General features: G+C 41.8%; 1 protein-coding gene across 1 annotated transcript; it reads left to right on the top strand.

Annotated features, from left to right (window-relative positions):
* Positions 1-5954: 5954 nt before the first annotated feature.
* Positions 5955-22195, top strand: WNT8B (Wnt family member 8B). The gene is made up of 6 exons (XM_070432507.1): positions 5955-6022; positions 18324-18357; positions 19127-19265; positions 20052-20177; positions 20943-21085; positions 21291-22195. The coding sequence occupies exons 1-6, from the start codon at positions 5955-5957 to the stop codon at positions 21834-21836; spliced, it is 1056 nt and encodes a 351-aa protein (XP_070288608.1). The 3' UTR covers positions 21837-22195.

Below are 22195 nucleotides of genomic sequence, written 5' to 3'. Positions count from 1 at the left end.
TCACGAATCCTTAAACTTCAGGAAAATCAACAGCACATCATAACAAACAACAGAAAAGTATCCAGGTTAAGCCCAGTAAATACAACTGATAACGCCTTCCAAGAAATAGAAGGTGGGTAAAAAGGAAAATTTAAAAACCATAAAGAAATCAAACAGATTAAACAGAAACTGACAAACACTGAACTTAAAAGAACACCCAGCATGTGGATAATGAGATGTCTACACTCTCATTGTTGGGAAGGATCCCAACTATATTGGGAACATACATTTTTAAATAATTTTTAACTTTTTAGTTGAATTAAAATCGAAAAAGATGAAAAGTTCATTCAATTCTATTGTAGTTGTCTCACTAATCTCCCTTCCCTAGGGAAGGTGTCCTGACTCGTTACAAAAGAGAACACTCTGCTGAAAAGTCATGTGGACCAGCACATCTTCGATCGTCGGGATCCCCAATATCTTGGTCTGATCCAGATCTTTATGGATCCTATAGCTTATAGAATTTGGGAAGCCCTCATTTAAAAAAAAAAATCCATTTCTGCTCATGTCTTCTAATACCAGGATAGGCTATGTTCTAGTGTTTTTAATTTTGATGATTTGTTTTAAAAGACTATTGTTTTAAAGCACTTAGATTTACAACAAAATTACAAGAATGGTACAGAGATTTCCCGTACACACTATGTCTCAACACATGCACGGCCTCTTCCATTTATCAACATTCCCCACCTCAGGGTGCCTTTGTTACAATTGATGAACCTACATTGGCACATGATAATCACCCCAAATCCATAGTTTACATTAGGGTTCACTCTTGGGGTTGTACATTCTATGCATTTAGACACATGTATAATGACATTATCCATCATTACAGGACCATCTAGAGTAGTTTCACTGTCCTGAAAATCCTGTGTACTCTACCTATTCACCCCTCTTCCCAACCCCTGGCAACCACTGATCTTAGTCTCCACAGTTTTGCCTTTTGAAGAATGTCATATAGTTTGAATCATACAGTCTGTACCCTTTTCAGTATGTAATATGCACTTAAGTTTCCTTCATGTCTTTTAATGGCTTGATTACTCATTCCTTTTTATAGCTGAATAATATTTCTCTGTCTGCAAGCACTAAAGTTTATCTATTCACCTCCTAAAGGACATCTTGGTTCCTTCCAAGTTTTGGCAATTATGCATAAAGCTGCTATAAACATCCATGCACAGGTTTTGTATGAACACAAGTTTTCAATTCCTTTGGTTGAATATTAAGAAGCAGGATTGCTGGGCTGTATGGTAAGAGTACGTTTAGTTTTGTAAGAAACTGCACATTGTCTTCCAAAGAGGCTGTACCATTTTGCATGTCCACCAGCATTTGGTGGTGTCAGTGTCCCAGGTAGCTGGTGGAAGTGTGAAATGATAGAACCACTTTGGAAAAGTTTGGCAGTTTCTTAAGATGTTAAGAATACCTCTGCCACACGAACTGCCATTCCATTCCTAAGTGTTTACCCAAAATAAATGAAAATGCATGTCATACAAAGACTGATACCTAATGTTCATGGCAGCTTTCTTTGTAATAGCTAAAACCTGGGAACAATACCTATGACCATCAACAGGTGAACGGGTAAACAAAATGTAGTATATTCCTACAATGGAGTACTGCTCAGCAATAACAAGAGTTGGGCTGCAGGCGGCGTGGATCAGTGGGTTGAGCATCAACCTATCAACCAGAAGGTCACGGTTCAATTCCTGGTCAGGGCACATTCCCGGGTGGCGGGCTCGATTCCCTGCTCAGGAGGCAGCTGATCAATGATTCTCTATCATCTCTATCTCTCCCTCTCCCTTCCTCTCTGAAATAAATAAACATGCTTTTTTTAAAAAAAACAGTTGGGCTGTTGATAAGTGAGCAACATGGAAGAATCTCAAAAACATCAAACTGAGTGAAATAACCCAGACAAAAGGAGTACATACTGCACAATCCATTTACACAAAATTCTAGAAAATGCAAACTACAGTGATAGAAAGCAGATCAGTAGCTGTTTGGAAAATAGGATGGGAAGCTGGAGAGGAGCAGAAGTTGATAACACTGTATCGTATAATTCAAATTTGCTAAGAGAGTAGAACTTACCAATGTTCTTACCCCCCAAAAAGGTAAATATGTGGGGTGATGGATGTGTTAATTAACTAGATGGGAGGAAGCCTTTCACAAGCATACATATTATCAAATCATCAGGATTTATATGTAAAATATCTTACAATTATATTTGCCAACTGTAATTCAAATAAGGTGAAGAAAATAAAAAGACTAGGGAATGACTGGTGAGGAAGAGACAGCCACGATGGTGGGAAGCACACCAATAAAACACCCTCAAGGGATCCATCCAGGCTGGTGCTCAGAAAACTTAGGTGGCAAAACAATAGAGACAATGGTCTGACAAGTAGCCATTTATAATGCGAGGTGAGGCGTAATTTAATCATCCCTCCCCTCGCACAGTAGGGTAAAGACACTTTGTATATTACTTGGTGCTCATTTTTTTAAAAATATAAAACATATATCTTCAAGAGTCCGGAGGAAAATGAGATCCCCGAGTTCCCTGGAGGGCTGGCCTGTGGACAGGCTCGTGTGGTTTCTAGACATTGCCCTACAATTCACCAAACTAAGGCATTCTTCTTTCTTTTTTATATCCGTCCTTTAGCAGATCGCTGTTGCTGACACAGAATACCTTGCCTTTATTACGTTCCTTTATTCTATTTCCTCTTTTTTAAAAAATTGTGGTTAAAAAAAAACCCCCATAACATAAAATTTACCTTCTCAACCATTTTAAGTGTATGATTCAGATGTGTTCAATATAATTCACCTTGTTGTAAAATAAATCTATCCAATCTATCCTACCTTCTCTTGCCACAAATGATCTCCTTTTCTGTACTCTACATCCCCTTAACAGCATCCTCGCATCCAAATTCAAAAATCTCAGAAATAACCTTTGACCACTTCTTCTATGCCACTTACTAATTCCAATCAGTTCCACTAGTAAGTTCTGTTAATTGAGTCTGCCCCCAAATTGTTTCTCATCTCATCAGTCCCTTCCATTCCACTCCCTTTTTCTCTACCCTAGTCTAAATCCATATTACTTCTCGCCTGGTATTGTTGAATTTTATAAGTGGTTCTCTTATCTCCGGAATCTCTGCCCTTTGATTCATTCTTTACCAAATGAACATTTTTTTTTGGTAAAAGTGTTTAATCATGTTATTCCTTTGTTCAAAAAGACCTTCAATGATTCCACCTACAAAATAAATCAAATGGCTCAATGAGAAAGCATCCAATATGCAAAATGTAGGCTCTAGAATTATAGAACTTTTTTCAGCATCTGATGTGTGGGATTTGATCACTGAAGTGAAAGGGTCAAAGTGGTAAAATCTGCCCAGCCAGTGTTGCTTAGTGGTTAAGTGTTGACCTATGAACCAAGAGGTCATGGTTCAATTCCTCGTCAGGGCACATGTGTGGGTTGTGGGCTCAATCCCCAGTGTGGGGCATACAAGAGGTAACAGATCAATGATTTTCCCTCATCACTGATGTTTCTCTCTTTTTCTCCCTTCTCTGAAATTTATAAAAAATATATTTTAAAAAAGTGTTAAAATCTGAGATTATACAACATCTGAATAAGAGTACAAGATTTGTTGGAGTTATATGTTTAAAGCTACATATACCATGTGTTATAGGTTCTGTTGTGATTCCAAAAAGATATGTTGAAATCCTACCCCCCTGTACCTTAAAATATAACCTTATTTGGAAATAGGGTAACTACAGATGTAATTAGTTAAGATGAAGACATACTGGAGTAGGGGGGCTCTTAATTCAATATGATTGGCATCATTAAGAGAAGAGAAGAGACACAGACGCTGAGGGAGTGCACCATCGGAGCACAGAGGCAGAGACTGGAGTGATGTGTCTACAGGTTAAGGAACGCCAGGGATTTCTGACAGCCCCAGAAACAAACAAACAAAAAGGCTTGGAACAGATTCTTCCTATGAGCCCCCAAGAAGGAACCAATGCAGCCGACACCTTAATTTTGGACTTTTGTTTCCTGAACTGTGAGAGAATACATTTCTGTTTTAAGCCTCCCAGTTTATGGTACTTTGTTATAGCAGCCTCAGGAAACTAATATACATTAGTTCTCTATATCAATTTTTCTTTCTCAGCCTTGGCACATTTCTTCCACTCTTAAGCATCCTTGAAAAACCAATGGAAATGAAACAGTAAAGTAAAATGGAATGGGTTAAACTGAACCCCTGGGTTACTATTTAGTTCCTGTGTAGACTTTCTCTACAAAGAGAGGGGCTCAGTGGTTGAGCATCTACCTATGAAACAGAAGATCACGGTTCGATTCCCGGTCAGAGCACATGCCTGGGTTGCAGGCTCAATCCCCAGTGTGGAATGTGCAGGAGGCAGCCAACCAGTGATTCTCTCTCATCATTGATATTTCTAACTTTCTCTCCCTTCCTCTCTGAAATCAATAAAAATACATTTAAAACAAAAAAAAAGAATCCAAAATAAAGATCCAAAAAAAAACTTTAATAGAAGATCCCAAGTAGGTGGTAACAAAGTTAGCTGGTCAAATGTTTAGGTGAATACCCCTAAATCATCTGGCTTAAATAATCTAGATAATTAATTAATATAGTCATTCTTTATTTTCCAGTTCAGTTTGCCAGAGCGGGTTGTGAAGCAAGAGAAATAAGGATAAAGTGGGAAATACAGAGACAGACCATTGTCTCGGGGGAGCCCTGAGGAAAGGCAATGTGGATGCTAAAGTAGAAAATGTGTCCGTGTGGAAGTAAGCTGGGGGCCTTCTGAGGACCCTGCACTGTGACTGAGGTGACCCATCCTCTCTCCTGGGACAGAAGGCACAGCAACTCAGAGATGTGTGAGCTTGATGCCTACTGGCCTCACCACCTGAGTTTAAGAGGATAGGAATGTGGCTGTCTATTGAAATCTCATCCCTTCTTTGAATTTCAAATTCTGTCTTCTTCAGAAAACCTTCCCTAAATCAACCTGTATGATTTGTAGTCAGTTTGCAGCAATTTACTACCTTATTAAATTGCATCCGTACATTATCACCTTACTAGCTTATAAATGTCTTCAGGGCAGAAATCATGTTTGGGGGTTTTAAAGATGCCCACAATGCCCAGGGTAGGACTGAGGATGTAATAGGTGTTCAACAAGTAAGTGTCTGATGGTAAAGTTGAAAGGAAGAAACCATTAGGCTCCCTTTCTAACTTAGAAGAAGAATACCAGAGATGGTTGGGTCCCCTTCCCATATTCTCAAATCAGAGGGCTGAGGTGCATCTAGTACCTTTTTCTCTGAAGGGGGCTATCCTAAAAGCAAATTAAGTCTCAAAGCCCCACAAAGGACAACCGGGAAAGCACAGTCCCTTGTAAATCCCCTTGGGCACCAGGCTCTCCTCTCTGTGCCCGAGTCTGCACGTGAGTGTGCATGGTGGGGGAGGTTGAGGTGGGGTGGGAGGGCATTGGCAAGAGGGAAGAGAGAGACTCCAAGCAGTGATTATGTGGAGGGGATTTGCTATGTCTCTTTCCTCCCCTCACCCCTCTTTCTTTGTGCTTTTTCTCCGTGTTGCTCTCTTTGTCCCCTTTTCCTCGTCCCCTTCTTCTGCATTTGTCTGGGAGGATCCTGGAGTGTTCCTTTGATCGACTCAATCTTTCTCTGGCACTTGAGTTCTGATTGGCTGAAGGACTTAGAGGGGGGAAAAAACTTTAATTAAGTAGATAATCTCTTCTTTGGAAGTTTGGCAGCTCCATTTCACCTCCCCTTAACTCTGTTTGGGATCGCTTACACACCAAGGAAGTTGGGGTTCGAGGAGAATTTCATCCCACTACCAGGAGGAGAATACATCCCATCTTAGCTCTGTTTCCCAAGTTTTTAGAATTTTCTATCTCTGTTACTCCAGAGGATTATGTTACTTATGAAGCCTTCTGTGTGCATCTTTCTTTTCACCTGTGTCCTCCAACTCAGCCATACCTGGTAAGTAACCTGGAACCTAGAATTAGGTAAATGCATGTAATATATGAAAGAGAGCTCATTTCCATTTCCAGGAATGTAGGGCGCGTTGGGATCTCTCCTGGGAAAAAGTGTTCCAGGGAGTAGGGCTCTTCCAAATTGTGGCTGATTTCAGTAAATCCTTAGACCCCTACCAATAAAAGAATTAAAAGATGGGGGTTCCTATTTTTCTAAATTGCTGTATCACAAATATTCTGCATGGTTTTTTGGGAAAGACAGTAGCCCTTTTTATCAAATCTTGATTTCGGCATTGTAGAGAAGAGGACGGTGGTTCAAAGCAAGTTCTACTGTATGTTGAAGACAAAAATTCAATGGGATCTTATTTTGCACTGTCTGACTTGAATGTTTTCAGAATATTCTAAGGAATAGCTCATATCATCACTTCCTAGAGATTAAAAATTAACTACTGAGTTGGTACTAGGTCAGCCAACATGTTTGAATTTAAATATTTTAGGAACCTAAACTTTCTACAAATTTGTTTAATTTATTTCATTTACATATATTTCTAAATTGCTCAGAAAATAAGATAGCATGTGTGAAAGTGTTTTGTAAACTATAAATCGCCACACAAATGATAGATGATATGATCATCATTTGCACTTAGCTCTTGGAAAACACATAAAGTACCTACACATGGAAAAGTTAATAAGCAAGTACGAAATAACATGCAGTCTGTAAGACCTAGGAAATGCATGTTGCCAGGGTGTTTGGAGTTTCTCCTCAATTAAGATGTGAGCACAGTCTCTCTTCATCAGTTCTCATTTTGACCATCTATTTAACCAAGTTACGAATCCAATTGCTACATAAACTGTTGAGGAAGCAAGAATAGGGGTTTCTTTGCTGAAATCAGCTTCCTGTGCTAATTGAGAGTGTGTTCTTATCATAAATGAGTATAGCCATCATTATTCAAGAGTTGATAACGAGTCTGCCAAATTAATACAATTTGCCGGTTAATGCAATAATTTGCAACATTCCTGATTATAAACGGAACCACCAAATAATTGGTCAATTTTTAATTGGTATCTTAATTAAATATTTCATGTCCAAAAAAATCTTCTTTCTCTCTCTCCCATGAGAACAAAAAGACAAAAGGGCGAGGAGACTAGTTCAGAGAATTCCTACTGATGTTCATGGTATTCTTCAGCTGATTCAGTATCAGCAAAAGAGAAACACGAGATTCCTTTCCCCAGTCACCAGGGCAGTGTGAAGAATTGTTCTATAAAAAATACCTTTACTGTGTGTTCCTTCCCTGCTGGAGGGGGTCATGTTCATTTCATTCCGATATTGACACTGCCACACTGAAAGGTGGCTGGGTTGCTTGTCTGTCCAAATTCAAGTGTCTGGATTCAAAGAGAAAGAAGAAAAAAGAGATGTGAAAGAAAATTCTTATTTAAAAACGGGGTTTAAGAACCCCTTCTCACTTTCCCTGACTTTGAGGAGAAAGTGTACAAATCTGTATAAGGCAGTTAACTTTTTAAATTGCATTCCATAAGCCTCAATTTGAATATTTATACTTTGCTGAGTCTGGTTTTGGTGGCATTGGAAATGTGATTTTTAAATTTAACGTTCAACCTTGATTATTCTTAGAATGGAACTATCAGGGTTTTGCATAAGGTCATCTTTCCCTTTGTGCCATGCAGAGAAATTTGACCAACCGCAGCCTTTCAGATGTTTCTCTTAGTACTTCATTATCAACCTTTTATGTGGGGACCTCAAAAGCATTTAACAAATAGAGAATCACAATTTCTGTTTGGCTGTTCAATTGTAGGCTTGCCTGAAATTACTGCCTAAAGGAGTTCATCAACAGAAATTCCTGGGCTTGAAAAGGAACGGATAAAAATGACATGTGCCAATATGCAGTTTACTAGGTATCTCAGTGCAACATAACTGGGGGAAAGAGCATTCTCCATAGTTTTCTCTTGTCTGGATGCTTTTGAAAGAATGATCCTTTAGTAACTTGAGAAAAAATATTTTTTAAAAATTTGTTGTTTCTTAATTATTAATGGCTAAAAAAAATGAATGAAAGGAAGGAAGGAAGAAAGAAATGAGTATGGGAAAGCATGATATAGCCAAGCAAACAGTGATGCTTATAATGGTGGCTAGAGATGAAGTAATTTGACTGTCCACTTCCAATACATTTACTCATCTGAAATGAATGGACCTAGAACATATTTTTCCTTAACTGTTGACTTCATTCAACTCCAAATGATGTATCATAATGATACTGGGTCTTTCCAGTTCTCTCTTTCTTTCTCTCTCTCTCTCTCTCTCTCTCTCTCTCTCTCTCTCTCTGCCTGCCTCCCTCCCTCCCTCCCTCTCTCCCTCCCTCCCTCTCCCTCTCCCTCTCCCTTTCCCTCTCTCTCTCTCTTTCACTCTCCTCAACGCAATAACCAAATCAGAAGGATCCACTGGGACACAGAGGTTAACCATGGCTCTGGTCGAATTCTTCAACAGAGATCACTACCCTTAGTTTTTCCAAAGGATTTAAACATGGTCAGTTTCTTTTCTGCAGAAGAGCAACATTACCTGAAATCTTGTGTTTTAAAGCACTTTTTGCAATACATCATCCCTTGTTTCTCTACACTTATGTTTTTAGAGTAACCTGTCTATGGCTCTTGAAATTTCAACTGATGACAAGATGCAAAACCCCTGACTAGCAAAGGCTTCAGTTATTAAGTGGGGGGTGTCTTTGAATCCATATTCTCATGAAGCATCATCGTTAGCTATTCTCTGCATATATATGTAACACTTTTTCAAATGTATATTATGACCAGTAAAATGCACAGCTCATTTAAAATCATTGAATTCATGGTAATGTGTTGTCCTGTTAAGTTTTTGTTGAGTTTTCCCTCTAACAGATACAAAAAGAACACGGACAGTCCAGTGAGGACCCACTAAGCTTTGTCACACTAGAAAGTTAGGGGAATAAAGTCAGGTGTGAGAAACTGCTTTGGAATCTGGAAAATAATATGCCAATAAAAGAGTCACATACCTAATAGCTTCCCTAACCAATAAAGGAAAGTTCATAGTCCACTAAAAAAGGCGGGATCTGTGGGCTAATTCTGAGCAGGATCAGGCTGGTAGCTGTGGTGTAAGAGGTTCTAAGGGCTCGAGACATGATCAGGGAAGCTCAGTTCCCAGTTTTGTCATTGATTTCCTCAACAACTTGAGACCTGAGTTTTTCCTTTCAGAGTTTTCTACTTCTCCCGCTATAAATAATAGCAACAATAACAAACTATTATAATTGTCATTATTATGATTTACAAAGGCTATGTGGTCCTGAGAGGAGACACTTTGTTAAAGCTTTTCTTATGAGACCAATTTGCATAAGTCAGCGGTTCTCAACCTTCCTAATGCCGTGGCCCTTTAATACAGTTCATGTTGTGGTGACCCCCAACCATAAAATTATTTTCGTTGCTACTTCATAACTGTAATTTTGCTACTGTTATGAATCGTCATGTAAATATCTGATATGCAGGATGTATTTTCATTGCTACAAATTGAACATAATTAAAGCATAGTGATTAATCACAAAAAAATATGTAATTATATATGTGTTTTCTGATGGTCTTAGGCAACCCCTGTGAAAGGGTCGTTCGACCCCCAAAGGGGTCGCGATCCACAGGTTGAGAACCGCTGGCGTAAGTAATGAGGAGGAGTGCGAGCGTGTGTGTGTGTGTGTGTGTGTGTGTGTGTGTGTGTGTGTGTGATAATATGACACAAAGGAGGATCTCCTTTTTGTGACATTATATCGAGGTAAATGGGATATACATAATCAGAAGAAAAGGAATTTCAACCCAACCCCTCCCTCTTCCATGAAGGAGTTTACTCCCCCCCCACCCCGCCCCCTTTTACCCAGCTGGGACAATTGGTTTAGTGCTGCTCTATATTGGGTAATGCTAGTCTCTCTTGGAACTGGTAATAAAATCACTTTTTTTTTCTGGGCTCCATTTGTCCTTTTATTTCTATTAGAGGTAGAGGAGAACTCAGAGGGCTTAGAAAGAGAGGTCAGTACAATTTTACTTAGGGTAAACTCTCTTTTATCTCCCCAGAAAGCAGATTTTTCCTCCCAGGTAAAAGATCAGACTGGGTTAACAGTTGGGGGAAACTCTGAGCTTGGTTCAGGTAAATAACAGTCCCCCTTGCCTCCCATCTGAAATGTACCTACACTCCGAGGGCCTCTTTAAAAAAAACACAACTATCATCCACTCTGGGCAGACTCTCTAGTCTCATTATAAGCCCAATTTTTATGGTTTGCTTTTCTCAATCTTTATCGTAGGTCCTTGATCATGTCATCTCTCTATATGCTTCTTAGGTTATAGTTTTCTCCAGACCAAGAGAAATCAGACCATAGGGGAGCATTTAAATTCACTGTTATTTGCCCAGTCCAAATTCACTTTTCTTAATAGGTTGCTTTCCCAGCATCAGCATGCCCCAGTCGCAGCACAGACTGCGGCTATGCTTCAGGAGTCTCAGTAGACCCTGTAAGTAGGCCAATGGTTCAGTATTTCTATGCAGCTCCATAGATGAAATTCTTGTGTTTTCCAGGCCAAGCTTAAACCATCCTGCATAAGGAAGAATTTCCCCTTCATTTAAGACTGTAATTCTCCCATATATGCAACTAGATAGAGATAGCAATTATATTTTTAAATAAATATTTTTAATTAAAAACTGTAATTCTCTTTTGCTACCATCTCAGTCCTTTTCATTTACTCGGGCTCTTCAGGTTCACCATATCAGACTCTGAAGTTTCCATTCCAGGCCAATATCCAGGATAATAAATAGCAAACCAATAGATGGGCCATATCATCCTATCTGTTGTTTCTTCATGTTAATCCCAGGTGTCTGGTGGAGCCCAAATTGCATAGATTATTGCTTCAGGAGTATTCTGTTGTTTAATTTTATATTATTGAAATTTTCTTTTTTTAAAAAAACATAGACCAGTACATATAACAACGCCCAATAACTCAGCTTCAACAGTTATCAACCCTTGACTAAACTTGCTTCATGTATACTTTCTGTAGCATTTTCAACTGCATGTATTCTCTTAGTCTAAATCTTCCAAATACTGTTGTGGTTCAAAATAGGAAGAAGAGGGACAGGAAAAAGAACCCCCTATCCCATGTTCAAGAGATCTAGTGCCAGTAATTAGAGTGAATCTTGGGGAACATCATACAGATATGACCCCCATTGGGGTGAAAAATCAAGAATACAAATTAGTAACAGGAGAATTTGTTACTAATTTGAGTTTGTTTCTGTTTGAGCTGTGGCTATTCAGATTGAGGTGAGGACATTTTTACCATCCACCGATTTAGTTCCATTAAGTAGTGAAAATGGTACCCAAGTGCCAAAGCCTGCCAATTTTCCTACCTTGAACTGTTCACTGGTTGTTTTATAGGGCAAGCCTTAGAGTTATGCACACCTACCTTCTTGATCCTGACATAAACTGGCATTGCATCCATCAGTGCAATTGAGAACGTGAATATTTTCTCAAGTCTCCACTACAGGGACCAAGGTAACGAGGTCAGAAAACAAAACCAAATGCCCAGCTTCCATAATGGCCCTGGACGGGGTTCCTGCAATCCCAGGCTTTCTGGGAACAGTGGCTCGAGCTGTTCCTTAGCAGCTTTCACTTAGAGACCTCGGAACAGAGAATGAGCACAGCTTACTCCCGGTTAGAGTCCTCATTTAAATGCTAAGTGCTGAAGTGCTTTTTTGTTGCTCAGTGTTTCTCAGCAGCGTTTGCTACAATACATAAAGAAGGAAGGAAATGAGGACAAGGAAAGACAGCTATCTCTCTATAAAATATCCTAGAATACAAATGACATCTCACTTTCAGGGAATAAGATTATCCCTTGAAAATTTGTGATTTGCCTGAGAAAGAATCCGCCTGAGATTGTTTGGCAGGAACCCATGATACACAGTTGTCCTGAGAGCTATCATGTGGTCTTTGCCAGTAATTATTTGTCAAGGACTGGATTTGAGATATTGTGGGATTTTAACATAAAATTTAACATAAGACTACTACCAAATCTGACACATCTGTTTAACTTCGCTTAATCAACTTGTTTATAAGACTTTTAAAAAATATGTTTTAGAGCACTGCCTTATAACTTAGAAAATTAACATTTATAAAACAAATTTTGAGAATTATTTATATGGCTGAATTCCCTTTGAAGAAACAGATGGAGTTTAAATAAGTGAAATAGCTCTGGGGGTATGACCTAAACCTGTATATTCCTTCATTTTCCTTTTATACTCTTCTGGAAAAAACTTCTACTTGGCCCGAATCTCCACTGCATTTCTCTTTCCTTTCAATGCCATCCATACTCCTTCAATGAGTCTGTACATGTTGCTTTAGTTTCATAACTGTTCACGCACTATAATCTGGCTTCTGTCCCAATGCTCTACTGAAACAGAGCTCCCCTCTAATATCACCTTTGTTCCCTCTGGACAAATTTTTAAGTAGGAAGAAACTTGTCTTTGAAATTCTGAACCCTTCTCTTCCCTACAAGACTCAGATTATCTTGTGGCTTCTACTTCCTAATCCTCCCCCTGGCTAAATAGGAAAGAGCCCGATTTCAATTACTTATACTTTACAACGGATAAGAATTAGTCACGCTGTTCACCCTTGAAAACATTTTTAAACCTTACTCTTTCTAATTATACGGTGAATTATACCTAGCTTAAATATCCTTGGGTATTGTCAGAGGGGGTAGTAAAAAATTTGGGACCCGTAGGATATTATTTCACAATGCTTAGTAAGGCCTGCCTTCTCTGTAATTTGGTGTGTGTGTGTACATATTGGGGTGTGTGTGTGTGTGTGTGTGTGTGCATGTGTGTTCTGGGGTCATATGATATAGCAGATAGAGGGAATCACAAGGAAACTTGTTCAGAAAGAGCTATGTTTGGGCTGTCCCGGGCCCAAGGCATCTTGTGCGTTCAATGAGGTAAAAAGCTGGCTGTCAGACATTCATTCTAAGAAAAACTTGCTTCCCTGGAACACCTTCTGGCTACAGCTCCAGGCAGCTCCCTACTCTGGTCGCTCTCCTTAATCTCCCCCCACCTTCCTCCCTGTACTCTCTCTGCTAGATCTCCAGAGAGAGGTGTGCATCTACATTCATTCACTACCACTTCTCCTTGCCCCTGGGCTATCACCCCAAATTATAATTACAGTCTCTCCTGAAGTAGGCCAACTAGAGCTTCATGACCCCGAGACTTTTTATGGACCTCAAGAAATGAGATTATAGGGTAGAGAGAAGCCAACCCTAGTATTCAAAGACTTGTGAGGAAAGTGGAGAGAGGGAGAACCAAGTGGGGGGCGGGGGGAGGAGTCAGAAGGCATTGAGATGAAAGTCCTGGGTGTTGAGAGGAAAATACTAAATTCTGGATATTCATATGCAGAACCTTTGCTTTTTAAAAATATGTGAGGGGAAGGGAATGGGGGAATCCTAACTGGAATTTAAGCTACACGAACCACTGGGATTTAAACGTATCCAGGCACACTTGGCAAACTAGTGGGGCTGGCCTGCAAGAAACTTGTTGCATGAGACTTAGTGCTCTCCTGGGAAGAAACTCCCATACTCAGGGAGAGGGAGTCTGGCACACAAACTTGGCCTAGGAACAGGGTCCTGGCCATGCAAAGGGAGAAGGAAGTCTGAAGGTAGCATGGTGCTTGGCACTCCTGGTCCAGTGCCCATCTGTGTCACAGGCTACATGGAATCAGGCACATGTTCTCACCATGGCAGCTAAACTCCCAACAATACAATGCGATGTGCTACAGACCACCTCATAGGCTGTGCTAATTTGGAGAATCACCCCCAAACAGGGCTAAATGTTTGAAACATTGGATAGTGGCTTAAACTTCTCGTCCATCATTAGTCAACAGAGCCAAATATCAACAGTACAACGATTGAAATTTCTTTGTCTATCTCCTTTTGTTCATCCTCTCTATATGTCCAAACCATCTCAACATACCTTTCTCAATCCTCGACACTACATCTTCTTTCACTCCACAACGTTCCCTAAAATTAACTTAATAAACTTTAAAGTTGTAAATCAGGCCGAAACCGGTTTGGCTCAGTGGATAGAGCGTCGGCCTGCGGACTGAAAGGTCCCAGGTTCGATTCCGGTCAAGGGCATGTACCTGGGTTGCGGGCACATCCCCAGTGGGAGATGTGCTGGAGGCAGCTGATCGATGTTTCTCTCCCATCGATGTTTCTAACTCTCTATCTCTCTCCCTTCCTCTCTGTAAAAAATCAATAAAAAATATATTTAAAAAATAAATAAATAAAGTTGTAAGTCAACTTCGCACTGTACGTGCACGCCCGCACATGGTATTTTGTGGAAGAGCCACACTCAAGGGGCCAAAGAGCCGCATGTGGCTCGTGAGCTGCGGTTTGCCGACCACTGGACTAGACGACTGGACAAGTAGGGATATTTCATGGGAAATTAAGCTGAAAACACATGTATGGTCAGATTATGGAGAGCCTTGAGTGCAAGAGTTGAAAAACTAAGGAAGATACTTGAGCAGGATATCAGAATCAGGCTTTCAGAAGATTGATCTAGCTGCAGACTGACTATACACTGGATTGGAATGGGGTAAAAATTATAACTAGAGAGGTCGATTAGTAGGGCTTCTACAATGGTCTAAGTTGGAGGCTACAAATAAGATATGACAGTGAGAATTCCTGAGAAAGTGAGAGAGAAAAAAGGGAGCTGGTAAGTGAAAAGTATAGTGGAGGTAAAACATGCAAGTCTTACTGATTAGATAGTGAAAATGGATTGAGAGAGATGTGGGGAAATAGTGGCTCTATTAACAAAACATAGTCAAGTCAGGAGAAGTGTCAAGTTCAACAGGGAATATTAGTTGGCTTTTATTTATTTATATATTTTTAAAATATATTTTTAAATTGATTTCAGAGAAGAAGGGAGAGGAAGAGAGAGATAGAAACATCAATGATGAGAGAGAATCATTGATCGGCTGCTTCCTGCACACCAGACACTGGGGATCAAGCCCACAATCTGGTCATATGCCCTGACCGGGAATCGAACCGTGCCCTCCTGGTTCATAAATCGATGCTCAACCACTGAGCCACACCGGCTGGGCATAAGTTGGCATTTGGACATACTGTCTTCATAATCTGAAACATTCCCAGTGGAGAAGTCTAGCATTCATTTGGTAATACAGCTCTGGATCTCAAGATGAAAGGGCTGGAGGTAAAGATTTGGGAGACATTGTATAATCACGGTAGTTAAGACCACGGGCATGAATAAGGGTTTTTCTCCTATTCCCCTATCTCTGTAGATAGTTGCCCTTCTGTATTTCAGGTGGACAACATAATGATTTGATGTGTGTGTACACTGTGAAATGATCATTACAATGCGTCTAGTTAACATCTATCACAACAAGTCATTTCTTAATACTGGCTATTTTGGTTATGAGCAAGCCAGCCACAATGGTTCAAATAGGTCTGCCAATAACTCAGGGTTTCCAACAAAAGTCAGTTTATGGGAATGCTGTCCAACTAAGGCTGGCAGTTGTGTCTCATGGCAGTTGCTCAATTAAATCTGATTAATCAATTGAACTAGACCAGCATGTCAAACAAAACTTTACATATTGCGGGGCCCTTGAGGAAGGAAGAATCCTCCAGTATTCTGCACAACACTCCCTGCGATTCCAACCTCGCGTCCTCTCACAGGAAGTCTCTTCACCCACGCTCATGGCAGAGCTTTCTCCTCTGTCTGCCACTTGATATTTGCTTTGTTGCTTTGCTTTCTTTCCTGACGCTGTCTGTCCTGGGGGATGGGAACTAGCCTCTGTCTTGCCTGGTAATGTCCAAGCATCTTTGGCAATTATCTAACAGAAAAAAACACCCTCCTGAGCCAGAGCAAGCAGAGGGCCTGGCTGACTCCTCTGACACCGCTCTTTCAGGATCAGAAATTTATCTGCAAAATTTATGGCTTTAGCAGTTATGAATTCATTTAAACTGTTTTGAATTTATTTTTGTTCTTTGCTGGTACTACCACTCCCAAGATAGTAGTACTTTTTAGTCAACTTAATTTTGCCTGCCAAGCTTTGAAGTTTTAGGGGGTTTGTTTGTTTGTTCATTTATCTCTCTTTAATTTAACAAAAGTGAGAATTGAAAATGACTGACAAAACATGGAGTTGCAATGTGAACATAAGAGCAGTGACAGACAATAAATTGTTAATGAAAATAAGTGCAGAGGTAAGAGAGAGAGAATGACCTAACTTAACACAGGGAGAACAGCAGTCATAGGAGCTCTCCATCAAATCAGGATCTTTCATCTTCATGTTTAAACACATTTACTCCTGTATTTTTCACATACCCTTTTCCCCTTACCAAGCTCTAAAGTTTTGTTGACTATGTAGTTTTTTATGATTTTCTAAAAACCTATAACATTTCTTTCCAAATCTTTTTCATCTTCTCTCACATGGCAGCCTCCCAGTTTATAACACTGTTTTTCAAAAACCACCCACATTTTAGGTGTTATTTGTGTTTGATACGAAGAGAGTCGGCTAAGCTCTTTTCACTTCTGATGATGGCCAGCATCTTATTGGCCTTTACAATTGCAGGGTACACCAACTTTCATGGAACAATACATAATGATTCCCATGTTACCTTCTTCCATTATAATGGGAAAAGAGCAATAATAGGTAATATATTTGGGTTAATTTTCAAATGCCTATCCTGAAGTCTATTTGCCAGGTTATATACTAGTATGTATGCATTGAATTTTTAATTTTTATATAATTATAGACTGGCAGGAGATTGCAAAGAAATGTGCAGGGAAGTCCTACACAAGCCTCTGCCAATGGTAACATCTTACAACTATCCTATAATATTTATAAAGTTCTATAGTACAATATTTATAAAGTTTATTCAGACCACCAATTTTACATACACCCAGTGTGTATGTATAGCTCAATGCAATTTTGTCACATGTATAGCTTTGCATAATCCTATCGCAATCAAGACACTTAATTCTACCATCACAAAACTCTTTGGTGTTATTGTAGCCACATGCATCCCTCCTCTTTAACCCCTGGGAACCACTAATCTATTCTCCAGCTCTATAATTATGTATTTCACAATTATTACATAAGTGAAATCATGCAGTATGTGTCCTGTTGAGATTGGCTTTGATCACTCAGTATAATTGCCTTGAGATTCATTCAAGTTGTTGCATGTATCAGATGTTTATTCCTTTTCATTCCTGAGTAGTATTCCATTGTATGGATGTACCACCATGATTTTAATATTTTCATTGATTTTCTTTTAGAGAGAGGAAGGGAGAGAGAAAGAGGAAAAAACATTAACGTGATAAGCAAAATATCGATCAGCTGCCTCCTGCATGTCCCCTGCTATGGATGGAGCCCACAACCTGGGCATGTGCCCTGACTGAGGAATCGAACCAGCAACCTTTTGGTGCATGGGATGATGCTCAACCAACTGAGCCACACCAGCCAGGCCTTGTACCATGGTTATTATAACCACTCACTCTTTGAAAAACATTTAAACACTTTCAAATTTTGGGTTATTATGAATAAAGTGCTATGACCATCCAAGTATAAGATCCTGGATAAAAATAAGTCTTCATTTCTCAAGGATAAATGCCCAAGAGTGGAACTGCTAAGTCGTATGACAAATCTATTTTTAGTTTTGAAAGGAACAGCCTAGCTATTTTCTAGAGTCAGATTATTTATTTTTGGACTTTAATTACAATTCAATCCCTAGAAAGATATTCTACTATTTACATCTTTCTGATTAGAGAACTGAACTACCCTCCTCAAAATCCAGGTAGTCCTGAATTCAAATCCTGATTCAATAATTTATTAGCTGGGTGACCTTAAATACTTTTTTGAGTCCCAGATTCCCTATTTGTAAAATAGGGATAATAATGCCTGCAATAGTAAGGCTTTAACAAAATCAACATGTAAAATACTGAGAGTAGAGCATCTATCACACAGTAATGAGTTAATGCTAGCTCTATTCCCACCCATGGCAAAATAATGACCAAACATTACTCCCAACACTTTTGGTATTTGAAAAGGAGCATAATACATATTCTTTTTTATTAAATAAGTGGTCTTTAGTAGACTCCTTATGCATAATTTTTCCTTGGCAAACCATTTTCCCTTTCTTCCCATCAATTATATTTTCTAAAGTAATCCTTACAACTCTTGGCAGCAGAACTGAGTTGGTGCCTCTCCATTACGCTCTGTGGTTTTGTTCTCTTCTAGGTCAGTGAACAATTTTCTGATGACTGGTCCAAAGGTAAGAAAAATATTCCTTTGGTTTGTTTAGATTTCACTAATCTTAGCTTCTTAACTGAAGGCTATACATGCTAATTTCTTTTCATTATATCCACACTTTTTATTGTGCTGTACCTATGACAGACAACTGTGGCACAGAGGGGATTAGTGACACAACCCAAACCACACAGCAGACTAGTGTCAGAGCCAAGGCAAGAACTCACGAGTGTTGATTCTAAATTTACAGCAGAATTTCTAAAGCCAGACAAGTCAACAGCCTTTCACAGTGTCAGGCTGCAGTCACACAACCTTCTCAGGCAGGGGAGGGATGCAGTTTTTACAATGCTGCTATTGTACTGCATTATCTCTAAGGACATTTCCAGTTCCAATATATTATTTTCTAAGATGGTAATGGGATGAGAAGAGCGAAAATTCATGAATTATGTAATATGGGATCACTTTGGAGAGGCAGAATAGTATAGTGAGTAAAGTCAGGTCTAGTGTCTGATAAACTGAATTTTATTCCTACTTCTATAATTGGCTAGCTGTGGGATCTTGGGCAAATTGCTTTAGTTCACCTCTCTGAGCCTCAGATTCCTAATCTATAAAATGGTTCCTATTTGACAAGGTTATTTGTGATGTTAAATGAGACAACACATGTAAAATGCTTACTCTGTCATCATTTTGGAGGGATGGGAAAGTGGGCAGGAAGAGAGGGGCTTGGCCACTTTAGGGCAAGTGTCTCCAAGTCCAGCTTTTGTAAGTCTGAATTTTGACCCGTGTCCCCGAAGGCTTACCTGATCTACTCCAGCAGCGTGGCAGCTGGTGCCCAGAGCGGGATTGAAGAATGCAAATACCAGTTCGCCTGGGACCGCTGGAACTGCCCTGAGAGAGCCCTGCAGCTGTCCAGCCATGGCGGCCTGCGCAGTGGTAAGGAAAGCCTCGGCCACAGCTCCCTGGACCCCCTGGCCACAGGTTAGAGCCCCACTCCTCAGGGATGGCCCCTGCCTCCTCTACACCCTAACTCCTCACCTGGTCTTTACTCTCAGGTGATCTCCCTCTCTGGGATCTTCTCTGTTCCATCTCTAGCTCCTTTTTCCTACCTAAGAGCTTTGCTCTTTCTTCCCCCAAACCCTCACTGTTCAACAAATGGAGCTCATCAATTGGCTAATGGCTTCCTCACTATATAAATAACATTAGGAGGTAGGTAGGGTCATAACCCCTCATTCCTCTCAGCCCCTTCCTTCAGCAGGCTCAGCAGCCAGGTACAAGGCAAGTGGGGACAGACCTGGAGACCAGATTTCCCTGGAGAAGAGAGAGTGGCCATGCCAGTAAATAAGAGCTGGCAGTCAGAGGTTCTTTCAGAACTGGTGGCGCATGCCTCTTAGACTTCAATGTTCCAGGAGGAAGTGGGATGGGTTCTTGATAGCCTGGCCTTCAGATTTATCTCTTCCTCAGGCTCTTTCCCACCGAAATCCTTTATCTAGCCACCTAATCACAAAGGGTATGACTTGAAAAGATGGGAGGGGAGAAAGGAAGAGCTGAGACCAGGGCTGGAGTGGACCCTGGAGAGAGTAAGGAACATTATAAAGGTGGGGAAATAGGGTAGAGCTGGGATCGGAGGACAATGATTGTATTAAAGGGAGGTGGCATGGCTGGTGTTTCTTTGGGTTGGGACTCCTCCCTCTAACTCACCCAATTTCTGGTTCCTGCCAGCTAACCGGGAGACAGCATTCGTACACGCCATCAGTTCTGCTGGCGTCATGTACACTCTGACTCGAAACTGCAGCCTTGGGGATTTTGACAACTGTGGCTGTGATGACTCCCGCAATGGGCAGCTGGGTGAGTAGTGACATTGGGGTGGGTAGGGCAGGCCAGTAGAGTTCACTTAAAGAATGAAAAGCTTGATGGGTAGCTGGGTGGGGTGCAGAGGAATTGTATTCTTCTAAATCTGAGGAAAATCAGGGTGAACCAGTTTAAGCCCAAACCCTAATGTGTCAAACCAGGTTAAATGCTGCATGGGCTCGCCTTCACCTACTGAGTAGCTTCCTTAACTTAACACAATAATGATAAAGGAACAGCATTCCCCATGGAATCCACCGGTCACTCTCTCAAACACAGTGGGCACATCCTTCCATATGGCCTGTCTCTGTCTCCTTTCCACTCTTCCTCCACTGTCCCAATCCTCCTGCCCTGCGGCTCAACTTCCAACTTCGTTGTTCCATATTATTCCAGTTGCTCCTCTCTCTCTCTCTCTCTCTCTCTCTCTCTCTCTCTCTCTCTCAGTGCTCGCGCGTTCCTCACCTTTCTTCCAGCCATTTTGTCCTTCCTGGAAGTCAGTCGCTGGCGGACACATGCACACTCTGCCCAAAGGCCAGAAACTGTATGAAGATGGGCGCGCAGGCACCTTGCAGAGAATCCACTCGGCAACTACTTACGTCATGGAGTCCTGAGCAGATGATAGGCTACACGTGGGCGCTCAAAAGTGGCAAAAACAAGTCTAGGCTGAAACTAATCTGGAGACAAGGCACTCAAACAACCTTAAGCTCAGATTCCCAATTAGAAACAGCTGCTCAACGACCTTCCCTCTCCCCTGCTCTTTTCCAGGGGGTCAAGGCTGGCTGTGGGGAGGCTGCAGTGACAACGTGGGCTTCGGAGAGGCAATATCCAAGCAGTTCGTTGATGCCCTGGAGACCGGACAGGATGCCCGGGCAGCCATGAACTTGCACAACAATGAGGCCGGCCGCAAGGTGAGTCTTGCAGCCCCTGGGGTTGGCAGCTGGCTCCATCCATTACCACGCCTAAGTGAGGACAACTCTTCACGTCATTTAAGTTTGGAAAAACAAGGTACTGAGGCGTAGGAGGTACTAGACGCCTAGCAACGTCCCCCACCCCCTCAAGAGGCAGAGACTCCCCACGCGCTAAATCCCGGCCCGCTCACTCCTCTCCCCCCAGGCGGTGAAGGGCACCATGAAACGCACGTGTAAGTGCCACGGCGTGTCTGGCAGCTGCACCACGCAGACCTGCTGGCTGCAGCTGCCGGAGTTCCGCGAGGTGGGCGCGCACCTGAAGGAGAAGTACCACGCAGCTCTCAAGGTGGACCTGCTGCAAGGTGCTGGCAACAGCGCGGCAGGACGCGGCGCCATCGCCGACACCTTTCGCTCCATCTCCACGCGGGAGCTGGTGCACTTGGAGGACTCCCCAGACTACTGCCTGGAGAACAAAACGCTAGGCCTGCTGGGCACGGAGGGCCGAGAGTGCCTGCGGCGCGGGCGGTCCCTAGGCCGCTGGGAGCGCCGCAGCTGCCGCCGGCTCTGCGGGGACTGCGGGCTGGCGGTGGAGGAGCGCCGCGCCGAGACCGTGTCCAGCTGCAACTGCAAGTTCCACTGGTGCTGCGCGGTGCGCTGCGAGCAGTGCCGCCGGCGCGTCACCAAGTACTTCTGCAGCCGCGCGGAGCGGCCGCGGGGGGGCGCTGCGCACAAACCCGCGAGAAAACCCTAAGGGTCTCCTCTCCCGCTCCTTTCCCCATTTGTCCTCGGCTTCTTTTAGAGACCCCAGTAATAGAGGAACCTAGAGATGCGGATCCCGCACTCGCAAGCCCAGGGATCCCGAGAGAGACGCTGCCATCTCCGGGGATGTCACTTTCCACCCTGTTTTCCCATTTCCGGGGCGCTCTCTGGGAGCTGTCTGAAGGGTCCTCACGGCCCACACTTACTCTGAGAACTTTCTGAGGTTTGAGCTATTGATCTTCTTTGGACGAGGATGAGAATAGATGGTCCTCCTCCCCGTCCTAGTTGCCCTAACGCTGGACCTAGCCTATGGAGCCTTAGGAACAGGAAGACCCCTGCTCAAATATACAG

The sequence above is a fragment of the Myotis yumanensis genome, unplaced genomic scaffold (assembly GCF_028538775.1).
Source record: "Myotis yumanensis isolate MYYU_CA2020_CCGP unplaced genomic scaffold, mMyoYum1.0.hap1 SCAF_13, whole genome shotgun sequence".
Classification (NCBI taxonomy): Eukaryota; Metazoa; Chordata; class Mammalia; order Chiroptera; family Vespertilionidae; genus Myotis; species Myotis yumanensis.
This window is presented reverse-complemented; position numbering and strand designations above follow the sequence as displayed.

Bases quoted from the DNA above. Each gene is read 5' to 3' on its own strand.
- WNT8B (XM_070432507.1), top strand. From the start codon at position 5,955: ATGTTACTTATGAAGCCTTCTGTGTGCATCTTTCTTTTCACCTGTGTC. The intron at 6,023-18,323 runs GTAAGTAACCTG...GTTCTCTTCTAG, and splicing joins CTCCAACTCAGCCATACCTG to GTCAGTGAACAATTTTCTGA. The intron at 21,086-21,290 runs GTGAGTCTTGCA...CTCTCCCCCCAG, and splicing joins ACAATGAGGCCGGCCGCAAG to GCGGTGAAGGGCACCATGAA.